Raw genomic sequence first — 21,829 nt, forward strand, 5'->3', positions numbered from 1 at the left:
ACGAAGGGGCAAAGGAGGTGAAGGGGTGGGGGCAGAAAGAGGAGACGAAAGCAGACGACAGAACATTGCTAGAGAGCACCTACACCTTTGTTAAGGACCAAGACGACTATGATAGCAAAATAAAAACCATTTTCTTCTGTTGTGCCTGTTGCCCTGAACAGAAACCAAAGGAGGGCTTATGAAGTCAATAACAATTAACTTGGTTTTTTTTTCAGTGTTCATTAAAACAGAAGAAATGAAAATTGGAAAATAAGTTTCAATACAATAATATGGTCAATATGGCAAGTATGTACTTTATACAAGTCAAGGCCCACGCCATTTAGGTGCTTTTTTCTTATTTAAACAAAAATGCATGAGATCAATTTTTGTGGAACATCTGTAGATCAAGAGGTTTAGAGAAGCTTGATAAGGGGAAGGGTTCATTAACATTGATGTATGGTGGTGCCATCTCTCCCGAAGATCTCGTATTGCTAAGTTTAAAAAAGGGAAGGTAGTGGGAGAGAAAAAGAAGCCCCACCCCATCCCCTCTCTCTCTCTCTCTCTCTCTCTCTCTCTCTCTCTCTCTCTCTCAGTAATTTCTTACTCATTCCCACTATTTTCAAGCTCATCCCCAGTGTTTTCTAGCTCACCCAAACATTTTCTAGCTCATCCTCATTGTTCCACAGTATTTTCTAGCTCAACCTTAATAGTTTCTAGTTCATCCCCAGTATTTTATAGCTCATCCCCAGTATTTTCTTGCTCAACCCTAATATTTTCTAGCTCACCCCCGGTATTCCTTAGTATTTTCTAGATCATTCCAAACATTTTCTAGCAGATTCCCAAAATTTGCCAGTATTTTCTAGGCCATCCCCAATATTTTCTGTCTTATCCCAATTATTCCCCAGTAATTTTTAGCTCTTCCCCAGTATTTTCTAGCCCATCCCCATTGTTTTCTAGCTCAACCACAGTATTTTCTAGCTCATCACCAACATTTTTTACCTCATCCCAAATATTTTCTAGCCCATCCTATTATTTTCTTGTTCATTCCCAACATTTTCTAGCTCATCCCCAGTATTCCCCAGACTTTTCTATCTCATCCCCAATATTTTATCTCATCCACAGTATTTTCTAGCTATAATCCCTAATATTTTCTAGCTCATCCCTAATATTTTCTAGCTCATCCCCAGTATTTTCTGGCTCAATCCTCAATAATTTCTAGCTCAATCCTAATATTTTCAAGCATATTCACAGTATTTTCTAGCTCATCCCTTATATTGTCTATCTCACCTATAATCTTTTCTAGTTTATCCCCAGTATTCCCCAGACTTTTCTATCTTACCCCAATATTTTTTAAAATCTCATCCGCAACATTTTCTAGCTCGTCCCCAGTATTTTCTAGCTAATACCCAGTATTTTCGAGCTCCATCCACAATATTTTCTAGTTCAATCCTAATATTTTCTAGCTTATCCCAGTATGTTCTAGCACATTTCCAGTATTCCTCAGTATTTTCTAGATCATTCCCAGTATTTTCTAGATCATTCCCAGTATTTTCTAGATCATTCCCAGTATTTTCTAGATCATTCCCAGTATTTTCTAGATCATTCCCAGTATTTTCTAGATCATTCCCAGTATTTTCTAGATCATTCCCAGTATTTTCTAGATCATTCCCAGTATTTTCTAGATCATTCCCAGTATTTTCTAGCTGATACCCAAAATTTGCCAGTAGTTTCGAGCCCACCCCCAATATTTTCTGGCTTATCCCAAATATTCCCCAGTGTTTTCTAGCTGATCTCCAACATTTTCTAGCTCAACCCTAATATTTTCTAGCTCAACCCTAATATTTTTTAGCTCATCCCTAGTATTTTCCAGCTCAACCTTGATAGTTTCTAGACCATCCCCAGCATTTTCTAGATCAGTTTTTTTTGCTGATCCCCATGAGTATTTTACAGCTCATCCCCATTATTTTCTAGATCAACTACAGCATTTTCTAGCTAATCACTAATATTTTTCACCTCAAATATTTTCTAGTCAATTCCTAATATTTTCTAGCTCATCCGCAATAGTTTTCGTCACCTCCCCAATATATTTTTCTATCTCATCCCCATTATTCCCCAGACTTTTCTATCTCATCCCCATTATTCCCCAGACTTTTCTATCTCATCCCCATTATTCCCCAGACTTTAAGAAAAATTTTTTTTCTCATCCACAATATTTTCTATCTCATCCCCAGTATTTCCTAGCTCAACACTAATATTTTCTAGATCCTCCCAATTGTTTTCTATCTCATCCCCAGCATATTCTAGATCATCCCCACTATTTCCTAGTTCATCCCCAGTATTTTCCAGCTCATCCCCAGTATTTTATAGCTGAACTGTAATATTTTCTAGCTCATCCCCACTGTTTTATAGCTCTACCACAGTATTTTCTAGCTCATCACCACTGTTTTTGAAAATTTCAATGGTCCCCAGACTTTTCTATCTCGTCTCCAACATTTTCTAGCTCATCCCTAATATTTTCTAGCTCATCCCCATTATTTTCTAGTTCATCCCCAGTATTTCTAGCTAATCCCAAGTAATTTCTAGTTCATCCCTAAATATATTTTAAAAAATTCTAGCACTTCCCTGGTATTTTTTAGCTCATCCTCAGTATTTTTAGCACTTCCCCAGTATTTTCTAGCTTATCCCTAATATTTTCTTGCCCATCCCAAATATATTCCCCACGATTTTCTAGCTCATTCCTATTATTTTCTAGCTCATCCTTAATATTTTCTTGCTCATCTCTATTATTTTACAGCTTATCCCCATTATTTTCTGGCTCATCTCTCATATTTTCTAGCTAATGCCCAGTATTTTCTAGCTCATTCCCAGTCTTCTCCAGTACTTTTTTTTAGCTAATCCTGAATATTCCCGTCTATTTTCTAGCTCATCCCCAATACTTTCTAGCTCCATCCCCAGTATTTTCTAGTTCCATCCCAAGTGTTCCCCAGTATTTTTTAACTCATTCATAATATTTTCTGCCTCATCTCCAGTATTTTCTAGCTCTATCTGCCAGTATTTTATAGCTTAACTCTAATATTTTCTACATCCTCTCCACTATTTTTTAGCACTTCCCCAGTATTTTCTAGCTTATCCCTAATATATTCTAGCCCATCGCAAATATTCACTACAGTTTTCTAGCTCATCCCTAATATTTTCTAGCTGATCCCTAATATTTTCTAGCTCATCCCTAATATTTTCTAGCTCATCCCCATTATTTTCTGGCTCATGCCTCATATTTTCTAGCTAATGCCCATGATTTTTTAACTCATCCCCAGTATTTTCTAGCTCATCCCCAGTCTTCTCCAGTACTTTATTTTAGCTAATCCTGAATATTCCCCACTATTTTCTAGCTCATCCCCAATATTTTCTAGCTCCTTCCCCATGATTTCCTAGTTCCATCCCAAGTGTTCCCCAGTATTTTCTAACTCATTCATAATATTTTCTACCTCATCTCCAGTATTTTCTAGCTCTATCCGCCAGTATTTTATAGCTTAACTCTAATATTTTCTACATCCTCTCCACTATTTTTTAGCACTTCCCTAATATTTTCTAGCCCATCCCAAATATTCCCTACAATTTTCTAGCTCTTTCCTATTATTTTCCAGCTAGCTCATCCCTATTATTTTCCAACTCATCCCCATTATTTTCTGGCTCATCACTCATATTTTCTAGCTAATGCCCATGATTTTTTAACTCATCCCCAGTGTTCCCCACTATTTTCTAGCTCATCCCCAATATTTTCTAGCTCCATCCCCAGTATTTTTTCCATCCCAAGTGTTCCCCACTATTTTCTAACTCTTTCATAATATTTTCTAGCTCATCTCCAGTATTTTCCAGCTCCATCGTCAGTATTTTCTAACTCAACTCCAATATTTTCTACACCCTCTCCACTATTTTCTAGTTCATCCCCAGAATTTTATAGCTCAACCTTAAGATTTTCTAGCTCATCCCCACTAGAATTACAAAGTTTTATGACCATATGTGCTATTTTATGTTGTGAAACTCGAAATTTTCAAGTTCTAATTTCTCAAAACTAGGTGGGCCTATTGAGCAGATAACTTTTTAAATTCTAGGGTAGCGAATTTGTAATGGTGTGGTTTGTTGTTGAAACTGTTGCCTTTGATAGTTTTGTCAATTATTAAATTATGTTATTTTATTCTTTCAACAACAAGGCCCAGTCTGAGAAATAAGAGTGCATCTCATTCTCATGATGATCTGGTGCATTCCAGAGAATCTAAAACAGAAATCAAAATTTTGTTGCTGATGCAGTACCGAGTCTACTGTTTGTTTGTTAGACTACTATAATATTGGTTGTAAAAAAAAATTCAGGTATTTGTGAAAAATTTGAGGATCACTACCCCAGATTTTTGATAATTACATTTTCCTGTAAATATGTGTCATGACTCAGAGAATCAGGCGCTCGTCAATTTTTGGGCATACTATAGACTTAAAGGTTGTTCATTTGCTTTGCTTTTAATGAAAAGAATAATCCATTTATCTTGAATAGAAGTTGAGATATTTGCGATTGAAGGAAGAGGGATTGCCTGGTTTCAGATGTAAAATTAAGGAGAAAATGGCCACCAATGTTTGAATTTGATGACTTCTACAGCTTAAGAGTCCTTGAAAACTGCAAATTTACATTTTTTGTGCCTTTAATCAATGTTTTTCCATAAAATCCACACATAAAAGTGTTTTTGAATAGACATACCAGGTGTTGAGCAAAAAAACAAAAATTAGAAAAAAATTCCAAACTGGCAGAAAAACGTTGATTTCTCGGATTTCTTTATTTTGACGAGCGCCTGATTTCACACTGATGCCTCACGACTATTATTGTGGCCTCTAGTGAGAAGTGAAATTAAGGTAGAAAAACTGCACCCAGGCAAAGATAGATTGTAAAGTTCTAGTAGTACATGTTCAACCAATATAATTCAACAGTTTACATAAAGGGTGTCTGTGGTGTAGTAGGCAGGTGCTCCATCATAACACAGAGGTGACCTGAGTTCGTTTCATGAGTGGGGAGAATTGTTATCGAGTATCTCAGTCTTTCTGCCGTCATGTCGTATCCCCTCCGCCCAGGAATTGGTCCTGACAGGCAGCAGGGTCGTAGAAGCCCACTCTTTTATTGTGTCAACGGGGGCCTAAACAGTTACATTTAAACTTTACGAGTAAAATATTTTTAAAAACCAAACAGTACATGTACAGGTACCATCAATACCAAAACGAGACATTACATAAAATAACAAAAACATCAACAACAAAAAAAAAAAAAACCCAGTCTGAAAGAAAAGTACAACCGCTCCACAGAGAAACGCCTGCAGGAACGAAGATTCAACAAAACTTTTCTTCTGCCACGTGAGCCAAGAATTTGTGCTCCTCTCTAACAGGACCAATTTAAGCCCAGAGATTAATGAACCTTGACAACTTGTAAACAAGCCAAGTTTTAAAAAGCAGAAAGAAGATTGGAACAGAGGTCTCTTAATGCTCCTCTGTGCATTTCAAAATGATATTAGGCAACTTATTACTACAAAAGTAAAGAGCAAAACTTTTTTGTAATCAGCTGTGAATAATTCCAATGAGAACGGATCACCATTATCTTCATTATTATGTGTTGGTTTTAACACCCCTGTCAACACTGTAAAGTTGTCCAAGGGGCAGGGCCTATGAATTTAACTTCCATCTCTGATAGGAATGACCCACAAGGGTGAAGAGTCTTAACTCTTTATCTCCGTGGGGGGTAAATCCATAATTATGCCAGGGCCCGTTTTTGGTACTAAATCTAAAAATAACAAAATCCTCACTAATTGGTGATTAAATCAAAACAAGTAAACCTATTTCAATAGTTCTTCATCTAATGAATGAAATCCCAATAAAACAGCCTGTTTTCGGCAACTGCTGAAAATTAATTTGATGTCCAAGTCATCGTAAAGGAATGTGCCCAAGCCACTGTAAGCGGCTCACTAGCACAGCAGTTCCGACTGCGAGCCACTGAGAGCAGCTTGCTGGAGAAAAAGAGTTAAAAAACTCAAAAAACAACCCAAGTTTAGAACCCTTTGTTGCAGACTTGAACCAGAGTCATTCGCTCCGTAGTCCAGCATGGTACCAATCAAACTGAGCCAATGGTGTGCCTCAAGTAGAGTGGTAAATAATCAGAATATACAAGAAGAGGAAAAAAATTATAAGTTTCACACGTGAGTCATTGTAAAAAAAGATAAGTTTATTATGAAATTCAAATCACAGAATTTGATTGTTATGTATATTTCATAGTTGTCTAGGTCTAAAACAGTTCTTCAGAAATTGGCATTTACAATCAATCTCTTCTACCTAGTCTGATCGCCGACAGATAACTACGACAAAATCAAAGTTATCTCAGATCTTAACTTCTGTTAAATATTCTAGGCATTATGACAGTGTGTCTAATACTTGAATGTATTAATTTGATTGATTAAAGATTGTGCTTTGAGAAGTTGAAGGTTTGTACAAGAACCGTTAAATGAACGTTTTGATAGATACAAACAGAGACTGTGCAGAGTTATACACGGAGAGAAAGAACAGAGAACTCTTCATGAAGTATTGTGGTACATTTTCTAGTTCACATGTAAGTCATACAGAACAGTCTATTATATCTCACCATCCAAGCAACACTTGCATCTTTCACTACTATTATGCAGAGAATGAGTTTTAACCAAATTGAGAGCACAAAAAAAAAAGGAAAACTCAGACGAACAAACAAAATAACTGTCAACACTGGCCAACAGCCATACAATACTTAAACATGGACAAAAACTCAGTGCCACTTGTACAAAGAAACATGACATACTGACAGACCAACTGATCGGGAAATTTACAAATTTTGAAGAAAAAAAAGGCCTTATCTGTAAACGTACATTTAAAAAACACATTAAAAAAACTGAACAATGAAGCCTGCTAATTCAAGTACACCCGACAGAAAGTCCTTTAGCACCAGGTTAATTGTATGAGTATTTGATCATAAGGGAAGGGCTTTCTGTCTCATGCTCACATAACACAAATCAGGTTAGCAAAAAGACAAAAAGATCAAAGGTGTTCAAGTCTGAAAAAAAACCTACTAATCTACTCTACTCGTCGTTATCGACAAAAAAAAATAAAATTATTAGGACTAGCTTGAACAATCTATTGCCCATTTGGTAGAGAGGAAAGAAACGTGACCGAAAAAGCATAACGTCACATTTGAGCGAATGATTTCATCATACCTAGATGTTATTACTTCTTCCCCGCCCGTCCTACTCGTAGACGTCATGTGACAGAGGAACGGACTCCCCCTTCCAACACACGTCAATTATAAGACAGGGGGTTGGTTTCCTCTCTCGTCTACTCGCTAACAACATCCAGTAAGTCTCTACTAGGATTAGTCAACAGTACATCAGCTGTACTGAAAAGCTCTCTAGGATTCCCCCCCCACCCAACAACACAGGCTGATATAATATTTATACATGAATAATGTACGAAGGCAACATTGGTGATGGCATTATGTAGTGATACCGATGACAGCAAGTAATGGAGGCAATTAATGAAGGCACTAGATAATAATAATAATTATAATTATAGTATGAATTATGATAATCTTTTTTTCAGCTGAGCTTGCAGACAGTCCCCTTCTAAGCGCTTAGGCAGGGTCTAACATTCATGCCTCCAATCGGGTCTGTACCAAAGTTGACAATTGCTTTTCCTTGTACGCTCAGATCCGATATACAGCCCAGGAAGTTCTGGGAGAACAGGGTGCCTGTGTACCTGGTCAAGTCAGGAACGCCACCTGGGGGGGAGGGAAAGAAACAATCTATTGTTAGAAAACTATTTAATGATTATAATAATAATAATAATTATAATGATAATAATAATAAATGATGATAATAATAATATTAAATAGCATTTGTATAGTGCATATCCCCACTCGAAAGCAATCTCTATGCGCTTTACACTATATTATTATTACCCCAGCAGACTATAGAACACTCAGAAACATTCTCAGCTTCCCAGGAAGCCTACAGTGCAAGCAGATGGTTAAGAGCTCAAACACTAACAAACTGACAAGGTCTTTCACTGTCTATTTTAAAACAAATATTTGTCGCAGCATGACCAAATGACAGACATCATGACATAATAATAATAACAATAATAATATAATAATAATAATAACAATATTCTATATATTATATTTGTGATAATTAGTCACTTTGGTCACTTAAAACTTCCAAACCACATAACTTAAGAATGTGAAAAAGTAACGGTGGTTCTGAATCATTAAAAGTAACGGTGGTTCTGAATCATTAAAAGTAACGGTGGTTCTGAATCATTAAAAGTAACGGTGGTTCTGAATCATTAAAAGTAACGGTGGTTCTGAATCATTAAAAGTAACGGTGGTTCTGAATCATTAAAAGTAACGGTGGTTCTGAATCATTAAAAGTAACGGTGGTTCTGAATCATTAAAAGTAACGGTGGTTCTGAATCATTAAAAGTAACGGTGGTTCTGAATCATTAAAAGTAACGGTGGTTCTGAATCATTAAAAGTAACGGTGGTTCTGAATCATTAAAAGTAACGGTGGTTCTGAATCATTAAAAGTAACGGTGGTTCTGAATCATTAAAAGTAACGGTGGTTCTGAATCATTAAAAGTAACGGTGGTTCTGAATCATTAAAAGTAACGGTGGTTCTGAATCATTAAAAGGTGCACGCTAATATTAAAAAGGAGCCTGAAGTCACTATGTAGTTTGATTTTCAGTTTTTCCTTAGTTTCCTTTAGATCTAATCTTGGTAAAGTCCGTCTTCTAAGACACCATTGTAAACAAGTGAGGCTTTCGTTCACATGCAGTGGCGTTTTGATTCCACAATGACATGATGAGCGATGATTTTGAGTCCGTTCATCCAACGGTTACTCAGCTAGTAATAAAAAAAATAAAAAAATAATAATAATCATAACAATAATTCTATTAAAAAATACTCCTAAATGTCTATCTTACCAAAGAAGATGTTTCCTGGGACGTTGAGAACCTGCAGCGGGCCTAAGGAGGTTCCAGTGACCGGGGCGCTGTCGTCGATGGTGAGCGAGGCGTCTCTGCCGAGTCGCGACACTTCGATGACGTGAGGGAAGCCATCATCCACAGTCTGTGTCGACCTGATTACGCCTGGTCCGCTGCCCAGCTCATATCTGGCGATAGAGTCAGGGGTTTCAATTTGAATTAACTTTCCAAAAATACTGTTGAACCTGCAACTCTGACGGCAGCTTATATAAGACAATCATCTGCCCAAACAACCACTTTCCATTTCCCCCCTCGCACGTTTAAAAAAAAACTTAATAATGACACTGTCCAAGATATCTATCAGTCGAAGACAACCATTTCTTCTCCTGTACAATGGATGGCCATCTCTGACAAGTTCAACTCTACAATTGATAAAAATTTGAAATGAAAATACTTCTCCTTCTGTAAACTACAACTTCCGAATCCTATGATGCAATGTAAGGACTGTGTATATTAATATCTACTAAAAGCAAAGTTCAACAAATTAACTGTTTTACAAAATTGTCATTTGGTGGCCTCTGAATATTGCTATCAAGGTTCTAGTCACCAATGCCAAAAAAAAAACAACAACCAAAAGACAAATATGAAACAAAAGCAAAAACTAAATGCTGAGTGTGGGCGTATGAGCTTTCTTAAGTTAAGTAAGAGTATGAGTTTAAAGTCTCTATCACCACTCTTGGCTTATTTATTAAGAGACAGGACCTCTGAAAATAACGTCTGTCTCCGAAAGGATTGAACCAGATGGTTTGATCAGAGCCTTGATAACTCCTTAATACGATTTGAGTTTAAAAATGTCCAGTCTGGGATTTGAACCTAGGCCACCCACTCGCTGTAGTCCAGGCATGATACCACCTGAGTGATCGGAGTGGCCTACCTGAACTCTACGTATCCGTCGTTGAGAGCCATGGAGAGGTAATCCTTTCCTCCCTGTTCTCCGGCCTTTTGACCCTGCCAGAGCAGGAGTCCAGAGGGCTCGGTGGTGGTCAGGGTCAGGCGGATTGTCTCCCTTGTCTGCTGGCGACGGTGGGGCAGGAAGTTGCGGGGGAACTCAGCATAGCTGTTGCCAAGGAACTCTGCGCTGTTGGTCACCTGAAGCTCTGTGGGGGGAGAAACAGAAACAAAATGAAATCAAAGGTAAAAAGACAGGTATCATTTTTGACCTCTTTCTACACAATTTAAAACATGAACAAGAAAGCAGGAAACTTCAAAACTGGCTCTCATAGTCAACCCCAGACTGTGTGTGTGTGTGTGTGTGTGTGTGTGTGTGTGTGTGTGTGTGTGTGTGTGAGTGTGTGTGTATGTGTGTGTGTGTGAGTGTGTGTATGTGTATGTGTATGTGGGTGCGTAAGTGTGTAATTGTGAGAGACTACAAGCACAAGTGTGTGGGTGTACATATCCCACTGACCATATTGGTTGGTCAAGGAGTTTTTGCACAAAACAATAATAAGTCACAACTGGAAGTTCAAGAAATACTGACCATGGTCCTAACCTGCTCTGTGGGTGGTTGGTGGACACTCTGGTGTGGTTTGATCCTTCTTTCTAAACAAACATCTATCATCCATATCTCTACTCCTTTTTTTCCTTTGTGCGTTACTCTCTGTAACACCTCAAATCTTCGGCACTTATATGAACTATTTGCGTTGTAAGTGCCCTAAAACTCATACTGAATCTAAAAACCCCAAACAACAGACTTAATTATGTAATTTAGGATGCTGGCTGTTTAAACCCTGCCACCCGTACAATTCTAACAAAAATTTTCACTAAAACTCTTACAAAAATAGTTACCAAAACTCTCACTAAAACTCTAACTAAAACTCTCACTAAAATTTTTACTAAAACCAACTAAAACTTAAACTCTAACTTTTACTATTTCTAATACTCTTTCTAAAACCTCCCTACAACTCTGACTCAAACTCTTTCAAAAACCAAACTAACCTGCTTCACAGTTGCGGCCCATCCATCCTAGAGGACAGTCGCACCTGTAGTCACCGCCGTCAACGACGCACACGCCTCCGTTCTGGCACGGGTCGCTCACCACGCAGATGTTGATCTCAGTCTCGCAGCGAGAACCTGGTGGGGGGGGAGACAGGGGAAAATACACAAATATAAGAATAATAGGTCGCTTTTGAGCACAACGGGGCTATCCTGAAAAATGCTGTTTAGAGAAAATCGAAGGTAAAAGCCCCTTGTACAGTTTCTTTAAAAGACAAGGAGAGTTTTCTCTATAATCAAACAAATATACACACCAATGAAACCAAACTTCTCCTATTGGTAGGGCAATGCCCACTTTTGGGATAGGTCAACATTTCTGGAAACCCCCGAAATCTGGCTTAGCCCGCTTGTCAGTAAAAGCAACCAATTTTCAAAACGTTTTTTTTTACATGTCCGTATTTTTACACTTCCATTGACACAATTTAGATCATGTAAGAAGTGCTTAGGATCCCGCCTGTCATGGCTGACCCGTGTTGAGAAGGATAGAAAATCCCTACAGAAAGACTGAGATACTCGATAAAATTAATCCTCACTCGAGAATTAAACTTGTGACTTCTGTTTGCCTTGGCATAACATCTAACCACTACACCACAGAAGCTAGTTTTTCGTAAGGTGAAAATAAAACGATACTCTGTATAGGAACCTGAAGGTGATTTATACAAACAAAAGTAAACTTTTCAGTAAGTGAAATAAAGTCTACTATGAGAACAAGGATAACCGTAACATCAGTATTTAACATAAAAAAAAAAAAAATTGCATTTCTGATCATCTCCTTTCCTCAAAAGACATCACGTACACCACTAGATAGTTCGTTCTCTAACACGAAAACAAATCTTTGAAAATCCACAGAATGTGGTTTTTTTCATGAATAGCATTCCACTCTTATAAACTCATTGTGTTTTGTTTCACACAGAAGAGTCCGTGCGGCGACTCCTGCGTTATTCTCTTGTAACACCTCTAGTTTTTAGTACTTATACGACCTATTTGTGTTGCAAGTACCCTAAATTTCTTACTTTGAGTAAAAAGAGGAATGTACATGTAGTAAATTATTTTAGAGAACTGCAATAAGAAGCGGAGTCACTCACCTGTGAAGCGGGTTGGGCAGACACAGCTGTACTCGGTGGGCGAGACGTCGATGCAGGTGGCACCGTTACGGCAAGGTCGTCTCTCGCACAGGCTGCGGTCGCCGCAGTCCTGGATGTTCATGCTCTCCACAGCGTCGTCGATAAGTCCAAGGGTGTTGTCTCCGATGTTCAGCTACGGAAAAATGTCGCAATCTTATTAATCATGATTTCTATATTATTTTTATCTAAAAAGAAACAAAAAGAAAAAAAATTTAAACGCTGGGTTATTCCCAATTATTGTAAATTATCATATTATACCTTGATGACTTCGCTTTTTTAAGTGTTCAGGTCGTTTTCCACACTCATCAAGGGTTCTTTAACACCTTATGCCGAGTTTTGAGTGTGCTTTTCCTTGACTGGAACTGTTGTGTAATGTTCAGGTCTTTGCCTGCATTCACAGAAAAATTGGGTTTGATTGCTAAGTAGGGAGACCTCATTTAATTTATTAAGCATTTCCATTTTCTGCTCGGAAGATGTATTCCAAAGAGCCTGGATTGGCCCCCAACAACAGAATATAGTCTTGTGACTTATTGCTCATTTAGGAGGTGACTAGTAATGTCAAGCAAGTGTCGGTGACATAGGATTTACCCATGGGTGGTCACTGGGCTGTGTCCTTGAGCAAGACCAGACACGACACGATGACCCTAGCTCAAAAGAAAGAACAGGGCGCTGCACAGTGGCACCCAGAAATGGCATGTTCGAGAAATTGTTCTGTATTGGTGTAATAAAGTGTATTTATGTATGTATTTATGTACCTATGTATTTTTTATTAAGTATTTATGCTATGTAAGTAGGGCCTATGTTTTGCCATTGTAACTGTAATCCAAATTTTCCCTTTAGATAAATAAAATGTAATCGATTTATTTTATCATTTATTAACTCTTTATCTCCGGCAAGCCGCTCCCAGCAGCTCGCGGTCGGAACCACTGTGTCGGTGAATCGCTGACAGCGGCTCAGGCACATTCCTTTACGACGACTTCGACATCAAATTACTTTTAGGCAATTGCCAAAAACAGGTCTCTTATGCTGGAAGTTTATTCATCAAAAGAAGAACTATCAAAATAGGTTTGCTGGTTTCGATTTAATTACTAATTTAATGACGTTTTTAATCATTTTTAGATTTAGCACCAAAAGAGGGCCCCAGCATAGTGAGAAAGATTTAAAGAAATGCCATTCTTAAATCAAAACTTAAAACGACCAGCAAGCTGCGGTGAGTGGCCCGGAGTCTGAGCCAGGGGTCTGAGCTTACCTCTCCCACACAGCCGATGAAGCCGTCCAGGGTGCCCACGTTGGGGTTGATGGTCTCACGGGGATCCACACCACCCAGGTACAGAGGTCGCTCAAGGTTAAGGCCAACGGTGCCGCCGTTTCCTGCTGTGCCTGTGTACCGAGGTGACACGGGAGAGAGACGAGAAATACCATTGATTATATTATATTAAAGTTTTAAAAATATAGGAAAATAAAAGAAAAGAAAGAAGAAATGTATTTTTGATTAAAGATGAAGTGAAAAAAAGTGTTCCCCATGAATGAAGTTGAATCTTCTTTACAGAAATGGTGTGTGGTGTTATAAAGAAGCAAGTGATTATTTTCCATTACCTAGCGTTTGGTAGTGAGGAAAAAATAAAAATTTGTGATAAATCACGGAGTGAATCAAATCCCAATACAGTGTGCAAAAGAAAAGCAACACTGCAAACAAAAGTAGACTTAATTAAAGACCGAAAACATGTATGAAATAAGTTTTACATCCGTCAAAAAGAAACAGGAGGTATAGCAGTGAGTTATAGACAACACTACACAAAGGGAACGTTGATATATTATTTCTGTATCACAGGAAAGTCAGCAGAGAGCAAAAATGCTGTCACAAAAAGAATTGACTTAATTTGACCCTTTGATAATACACAAAACATTCTCTAATATTTCTCTCATGAATTTGTCAGTTATCAAATAGTTACCACAGAGTATGAAATTGAAGTCTTTAGGAATGTTCTGAAATATTAGAAAGTTTTACAACTGTCCTTGTTTCAGTCAATACGTTCTAAAAATTACTCGTTAAAATACGTTTTCCCATAAAAAAAAACAACCCAATGACAAGATAGAAATAATCTATAAAACTTGTTCAAATGTAAAAAAGTAGTCAACAAAAAATAAAATTTTAAAAGGTCATAATTCTGACTTCCCTCTTTGAAATATTTCATTTTTTAAAGGGAGACTATTTTAAGATTTTGTCACCAACAACACATTCACATCCAAAAACAGAATCACAAAAGTATTAGGAGTTATTCAGGAACCAAAACATGTGAGAAAATCACAATATTATTCAAGCAGACAAACAAAAATAAAAACCAACCACAATGAAAAATAAACTTGTGCAAAAGTGCTTTGTCCTGTGTTTCATGGAAATTTGACTATAAGATAGCTATATAGAATCTTTTAAGTACCCAATTTTGATAGGAAAAATTATACGCTAGTCCCTCGCCCATTGCTCTGAATTTATTATATTCGTTAAAAAAAGAAAAGCTCTGAGCTATGTTATGAAAAAGCCAAAGAAAAATACAGTATGATTGGGGCATTATCGAAATTCTTCAGATATCAAAGGAATCTTTCACATTGTTCCAACACAATGAAGTAATAGACTCTAATGTTTGACGGTTATTTTGAGATATTTCTCACATTGTGTATGTTTTATGCAAAGATCGTGATGTATTCCATGGTGAAAACATGCGCAGAATAATTCCAATGATTGTTATATCTTTCTTGTCATAAAATTTTCCATTTTTAAATGTCATCTAACAGCTGAATAATCCCTGAATAAGAGCATAATTGGACCCTTTAGAATTTTGATACTTTCTGGGAAACAAAAATTCTTAAAAACACCAGATATATATTCTACTACGGTTTTTTGGGGTATTTTCTGTAGACCTCAAAACATTTCAAGATATTTACTCCCAAGATTCATGTTTCTTTTACCTTCATTTAATTCTGGTTGTCTATTTTTCCAAACAGGCTGCATAAAACTTTTTCAACTGTGGGTTACTTTAAACATTTAACGAATCACGTCAAGGTACTGCACCTCTCAGAAAACAGTCGCCTATATAAGTGTGTCTGTTTGAGAGCTAGAACAAGACCTCAAACATAATACAGGCTAAGAGTTCATTGACCTGTTAATCAATAAGTAATTGATTTCCACCACCTATTCCCAGACACCTGAGAATAAGATAATAAAAGTTAAGATAAGATAATACTTTATTATAGACATAGTAATAATGAACCATATTATCGTCTTTTTTTATCAAATCACTTTCCCATTCAAGTCTCATGTAGAAATATTTACGGCAGTCCTCAATAGTCTTTAACTATGTTGATAAGGTAATTGTAATGTCTATAGGCCTTCTAAAAAAAGCCTGATATTCGCCATGAGTTAAACTGTTACAAATGTTTTACTGAATGTATCTACACTCTCTTTTAATATAATGAAATATTTATTATATATAAAAATTAAATGTTGTGAAGAAAAAAACCAAACAAATAGTTTCTGTTCAGTAAAAAGTACAATTTTCAAAACAGCTGCATCCCTGTGATGAATCGTCTTATAGTTCATGGTTAATTGCATCAAATTCACCAAAAATTCTAAGTGATTTCATTAAGCAAGGTGACTGTTAACAAGTAAAGCTGGTTATATACACATGAAGTTATACAAAAACGCATGCTAGTAAAGCAAAGGCACAAACAAAAATGCTTTCAAATATACACAAAAGCCAAAAACTAAAGTATAATGAACAAAACCAAAGCATTAAAATAACAGAAATTATTGAAAAATAAACAGAAGCAACTTTTCAACGCATCTTTGAGTCCATCCGTCATCTTCCATCAGTTGTTATAAAGCAGTTTTATGATTACACGTATCAATTTAAGGAAGCTTTTAAACCTCTCACATCACAATATTTTGCCAGGCAGAAAAGGACAAAAGCTAACAACCATAATACTGGAATGTCTGCATAGAGTGAGCTTGTGAGGCAGTTTGTGTAGCCAAAACTGAGATACCGCGTAGAGAAAGAACTTGTAAAACGAATGAAACAAGCACATTATGTTCTTGTATTTGCCAAAATAAAAGAGCATAAACAGATAAATAGTGAAACTAAAGATTAGAAAACTTGTTTTGCACGGACATTCCCAAGTGTGTTTGAGCATCTCATTAGCAGTTTCTGAAAATGAATTTAAATTTCAAGGCAAGAGGCCCAGAGCTGGTCTTTTCACTATATTTTAAATGCTAGAATCGGCACACCAGGTGACCCATTAAAAGTTGAGGTAACATGTAACACAAGTTAAAAGGAAATAAGGCCTTGTGGATGCTTACTTACAAAAATCACCACCAGTTTTATTTGACAAAAGGTGTAAAGCAATTAAAGAGTAGCACATTATAAAATAAGGCAAACTGGAAAAAACTGAAAGTAAGTTTAAGTAAAATCTTACTTAACAACCATCACCAAACAATTGATTAAACAGAAATCTCATCTTTTTGATTACACTGAAGGAAACATTCAGTTTGGAGAAAGACTTTCTTTTACTCAGCAATGATTTAAGAGGAAGTTCACCGTAACGCTTAATGAGATGCCCAAAAGACAAAAGTGCGGAGGGTTTTCAGACGACACCACAAGATGAGTGTCCAGAGATAAAAAGCAACTTAGATCACAAGCTTTCGAATTCAATGCTGAAGTGTTCTGCTGTCGTTTTTGTGTGGGCAAAACGTTTGCAGAGTGCTATACCTCTGATGACATCGCCGCGCTCCAGTCGGGAGAAGAGGAGACCATCGTTTGGTTCAACTTGTTCTAAGACGGGCAAGTTGGTGAGAGCAGAGCAATAGTTTAATGCATAAAAATACTACCAAGAAACAAAGACATTCACAGAGAAACAGAGAAAGAGAGAGAGGAAAGAGAAATGAGTATGTAAACTATAGGGGGGAGGATGTCTGCCTAATTATGCTCGCCGTTTGATGTTGAATTCTACAGATAAGGTGAAACCAGATTACAAAACATCCCTGGCTGCACAACACTGTGTCCAGAAATGGCAACTTGCAACTGCATCAGCATGTTTCTAAAATTACTTTGTGAAAAAAAAGAGCGTATCGAAAAAAGATCTCTCACACTTTTAAGATTTTCTAACAGACAGAAACCTTAAAATTTTGGGTAAAACTTTTGCGTGGTTTCAATGTCCGAAAATACCAAACAAAAACCATTACATTTAACCTGGCATGACAGAATAGAACTTGAAGTGACAACCCCCTCCCTCAACCCCAAACAAACTTTGTTGATACAATAAAGAATCCCTTCATTCCGACAGACTGATAGTTCAGAAATATCAAACCGCAAAATTAAAATGCAGAAGAAACAAATTTACCCATTACATTACTATGTGTTGTCCTGAAGATACCTATATAGGCCTATTAAAAAACTTTTAAGAAAACATAAGAAACATAATACAGCGTAGACTGACTGATGAACAGAAAGTATGAGGCAAAAGCGTAACAGGGCTGCATATAACATCCTATTCCCAGTACACAAGATCACAATAAATTGGAAGGTATGCCAACAGACAGATATCATATCATATCATATCATAAATATCATTCACCAATATAGGAGAATAGTAGTAATACTTTTGTTGTAGTTGTTGTAATTGGTGGTGGAATTTGGATTTATTCTGGTGGTCCACCCTTCCCCAGTTATCATGCAATAATGGTGTGATGGGCGCTATAGTTCAGAAGAAAGAAATATTCCACGGGACAAGAAAAGTGGACATAAAATGTACAAGCGAACCAAGACTTTCCACTTTATATATATATTTCAACAGGCTCAAAAAAAAAGAAGAGAAGCAGTAGGCCCCTATTAAGTAAGCCACTGTACCCAAGTGTAGAATAAGGCTAACCTCAGTCACCTTCTTTTTACCAAAAAGTATTGTTATTTTAAAAAAAAAAGTCTTTAGCTATAAGATTATCAATATTTCCTGTGCTGGAATTTGTAATCTATAATTCCATTATTACTCCTACACATAATAACCTTCAGCTTTGAAAAGTAAACTGTTGAATTGAAGAAGACCCCCCAAAAATATCAAAAATCCAACAAAATGAACTAAACATGTTGAAAAAGACAGTCAACTAGTCAACAAAAAAATACTGCTACCGTAAGGACAGAGAGAAAAAAATAAAACTTCCGTTAAAATTAAAGTAAAGATATTAACAAACATAGATCTAACATTATTCTACTCTACAATTTTAGCTAGATAAGTTCTGTATCTACACACTCTCTGAAAAGAAAAGAAACTCTTAGTAATCTTAGAATTATTTCACTGTCATAACTGTGAACAAAGTAAAGTCGCATGCAAACTTTGAAAAAAACTGGCTGCACAGGGAAATATCCAGAGCCAAAAGGACAGGAGGGGGAGGGAGGAGGAGGAGGAGGAGGAAAGATCAGAGAATCAATCAAGCATGTCCAGTGAAACCCTACCATTACCTGTGACGACTTAATTAAAATTATTTATAAATATTTAGATATAAGCTGGATCACTAATTAATCCTCTTTCTTCCAATGAAAAAAAAATCCCCTTTAACTTTTGGTTTAAATGTTGGAGAGCTTGTTAATCCCCCCAAAAAACCTAACTGACTTGCCAATAGTTTACAAACAAATTAAATACAAAAATTATGGAAAGATTGGTGAAAAGGAAACATGGTAAATGTCCTTTGTATTTTTTGTATTTCTACTGCTAAACCCAAATTAGAGTCAATCCTTCTTTCCTAAGGCGATGATTACTGAACCCCAACTATCACATACAGTCTAACGCACACATAGTGAAATCAGCGGGAAGCAGAAATCTTTTTGTTATGTATATTATGTTTTTTAAATTCCAAGAATATATATATTTATAAGAAAAAATTTGAGACCTGAAAATCTGTTCGCTAGGTGCGTGTTTCGCTTTGTGTGCATTCACAATATGCCTGGTAGACTGTAGGCTATAACAGAGCTTCACTGCACATGGAGAGTCACTATAAATAATCAGACCAGGGACAGCGGCGACAGGATTATGCAATTGACAGAAATACTTGAGAGAACAGGAACTTATGCACTTGGAAGAAATACAGATCAGAAGGACAGGAATTTATGCACTTGGAAGAAATACAGATCAGAAGGACAGGAATTTATGCACTTGGAAGAAATACAGATCAGAAGGACAGGAATTTATGCGCAGAAAGACAAGACGCAACAGGAAAGGCAAATATCGTCAACTCAATTGTGTAACAGCTGAGCAGATTTTTTTTTTTGCATGGCTCCAGATAAGCCCCTCCGTCAAGCCGTGATAATATTGTGTGTTCCATGATAGCAACCCCGTGGTCACAACAGCAATTATAGGAAGCCAGGGAATCAATTATGTCCCAAAAATCTTAAGGCCACTCAAGATCAAGCATAAAAAAAATTATAACAACATGTTAAAAATTGTTTTTAACATTATTAAATATTATTATCACTATAAATCAACTAATTCTATTGGAAAATTTGTTTTGAATAGGATAACTTGAATATTTAAAAGAAGATCCCCTACACTAATATAATGATTAAATCAACATAATATGGTGGGAATTTGGTTAAAAACAGAATTCTTTCTTAATATACATGACATGCACAGATTACAGTCATTGCAAAACCTCTAGATAAGGGCGGCTAAGTATGTCAGTGAGAGCACACGGTGTGTTCTACTTACCGTTGACAGACTCCTCGTTGTTCACGATGAGCATACCGTCGCGGCCCTTACGGTTGGCCACCACCATTGTCCACTCGTTGACCTGCAGGGGTTGTCTGCTTCTCAGCACAGCTGGGCCTGGAGGCGTAGAGAGAATCGTTAGTCGGTCGTTAGACTCAGTCAGATGGTATATATGGTGTTGGGCTAGTAGTGAAAAAGTCGGTCGTTAGACTCAGTCAGATGGTATATATGGTGTAGGACTAGTAGTAAAAAAGCTGGGAGTTCGATTCCCAGATTCCCAGGACAGGATTCGGCAACCAAATTAAAAGGTACTTAATCCTATTTAGTAAATGTATGGGTTTAACACCACTTTCAACACTATAAGGTTAGGCCCTACTTAAGAGGCGTGGTGACATTCAAATCTAATGCTCGACTCTGATAAGACCAAGCCAAATGGATTAAAAGCCTTGACAATTCTAGAAAACATTGAAACATACCACGTAGTTTCGACAATCATCAAAATTGGGACTCAATCTCTAATTCAACAATTGTCCAAATTGAGATAGAAAAAGTTGCAGTTACACAGACAGCAGTACAAAATACCCTATCTGGTCACCCAGCCAGGAGAGTGATTGCAACGGACTTCTCAAGCCTGGCGCAGAACTGCACCAGGTGACCGGAACAGATAATTTTCACCGTCGCATCATTGCGCCAAGTGACTGCAAAGTGTTGACCAGTGTAATAATATGGGACATAATCCATAATTCACCACAGTTGCTTGTCCATTATATTATCAGTTGTTTCCCTTTCACTGTAAACACTCCCATGAGCAGTTCTCACATTGTCTTGAGATTCAGGGCTTCTGGGAACAAAGGGTCTGGGGTGTATATAAAGCTGTGTCTGTGTCTCTAGTTATTTTTGGGTCATTTGACTGGTGAAGTGAACCTTTCTATAACCGGAGTAAGTTAAGCACTCTTCCATTTACCTGAACCGGTATCGAATCGGAACTCGAGATGTCTGTCCTTGATGAGGAGGGCAATGAAGTCCTGCTTTCCGTCCTGCTGTTTGGCGTTGTACAGGATGATTCCGTCCTCGAGGGAGGTCGGCTTGAACATGAGACGGATGCGGACGGACAGAAGTCCGGAGATTGTTGGGTACGAGATGAAGGAGGTCTTGTTGAAGGATGGGTCTACCACTCTTGGGGCTGGGGAAGGAAAATAAAATTGAAGCTAGAGATGACGAGGGTAAATCTTCTTCTTCTTCTTCTTCTCCTCGTTCATGTCTAACTGGATACCCAAGTCTCTAGTGCAAAGGCTGCTGTAGGCTCCCATAGAGTTTTGGGTCTCTCTGCCTAGAATTGGGCTTGTAGCGACAGCATATATGCTGGCTCTCTCTCTCTCTCTCTCTCTCTCTCTCTCTCTCTCTCTCTCTCTCTCTCTCTCTCTCTCTCTCTCTCTCTCTCTCTCTCTCTCTCTCTCACATACACATACACACACATACACACACACACACACAAGCAAATACACATCCACGCAATGACATCGTGCCAACACTGGGGAGTGAGTCATCACTCACTTTTGTGATATAAGTGTGTTGTCTTTTTCCTTCTACGCCTTCGTTACAATTTTGTCCTACGTTGAAGAAAGTTGTGTTGAAGTCATTTCCTTTGCTCTACAAGCTAATATTTCCTTCACAAAGGTGAATGGTTTCCATAGGGGTACCATTTGCCTAAAGATGGTCAGAGTTAAAAAAACAAAACAATTCAAAAATATGAAGCTGAAGGGAAAAAAAACCCAAACTTACCAGTGTCACTCTGAAGAGACATACGTAATTGAAGAAGCGCAGATGTTTTACTCCCAACAAAGTACAAAACACATTTCAAGATGTTTCTTTTTCTCTAAGATATAAAACAGAC

General features: G+C 37.3%; 1 protein-coding gene across 1 annotated transcript in view; it reads right to left on the reverse strand.

The window, feature by feature from the left end:
* Positions 1 to 6,211: 6,211 nt before the first annotated feature.
* LOC101847382 (basement membrane-specific heparan sulfate proteoglycan core protein) overlaps positions 6,212 to 21,829 on the reverse strand; it is a gene marked incomplete at its 5' end in the record, with an annotated part of 125,383 nt that continues 109,765 nt past the window's right edge. The window contains 9 exon segments of the mRNA XM_013089265.1: positions 6,212 to 7,807; positions 9,011 to 9,198; positions 9,945 to 10,167; positions 11,006 to 11,140; positions 12,148 to 12,319; positions 13,436 to 13,566; positions 16,950 to 17,012; positions 19,936 to 20,052; positions 20,900 to 21,118. Of these exon segments, the coding sequence (XP_012944719.1) occupies positions 7,653 to 7,807; positions 9,011 to 9,198; positions 9,945 to 10,167; positions 11,006 to 11,140; positions 12,148 to 12,319; positions 13,436 to 13,566; positions 16,950 to 17,012; positions 19,936 to 20,052; positions 20,900 to 21,118 (1,403 nt within the window).

The sequence above is a fragment of the Aplysia californica genome, unplaced genomic scaffold (assembly GCF_000002075.1).
Source record: "Aplysia californica isolate F4 #8 unplaced genomic scaffold, AplCal3.0 scaffold00912, whole genome shotgun sequence".
In the NCBI taxonomy this organism is placed as follows: Eukaryota; Metazoa; Mollusca; class Gastropoda; order Aplysiida; family Aplysiidae; genus Aplysia; species Aplysia californica.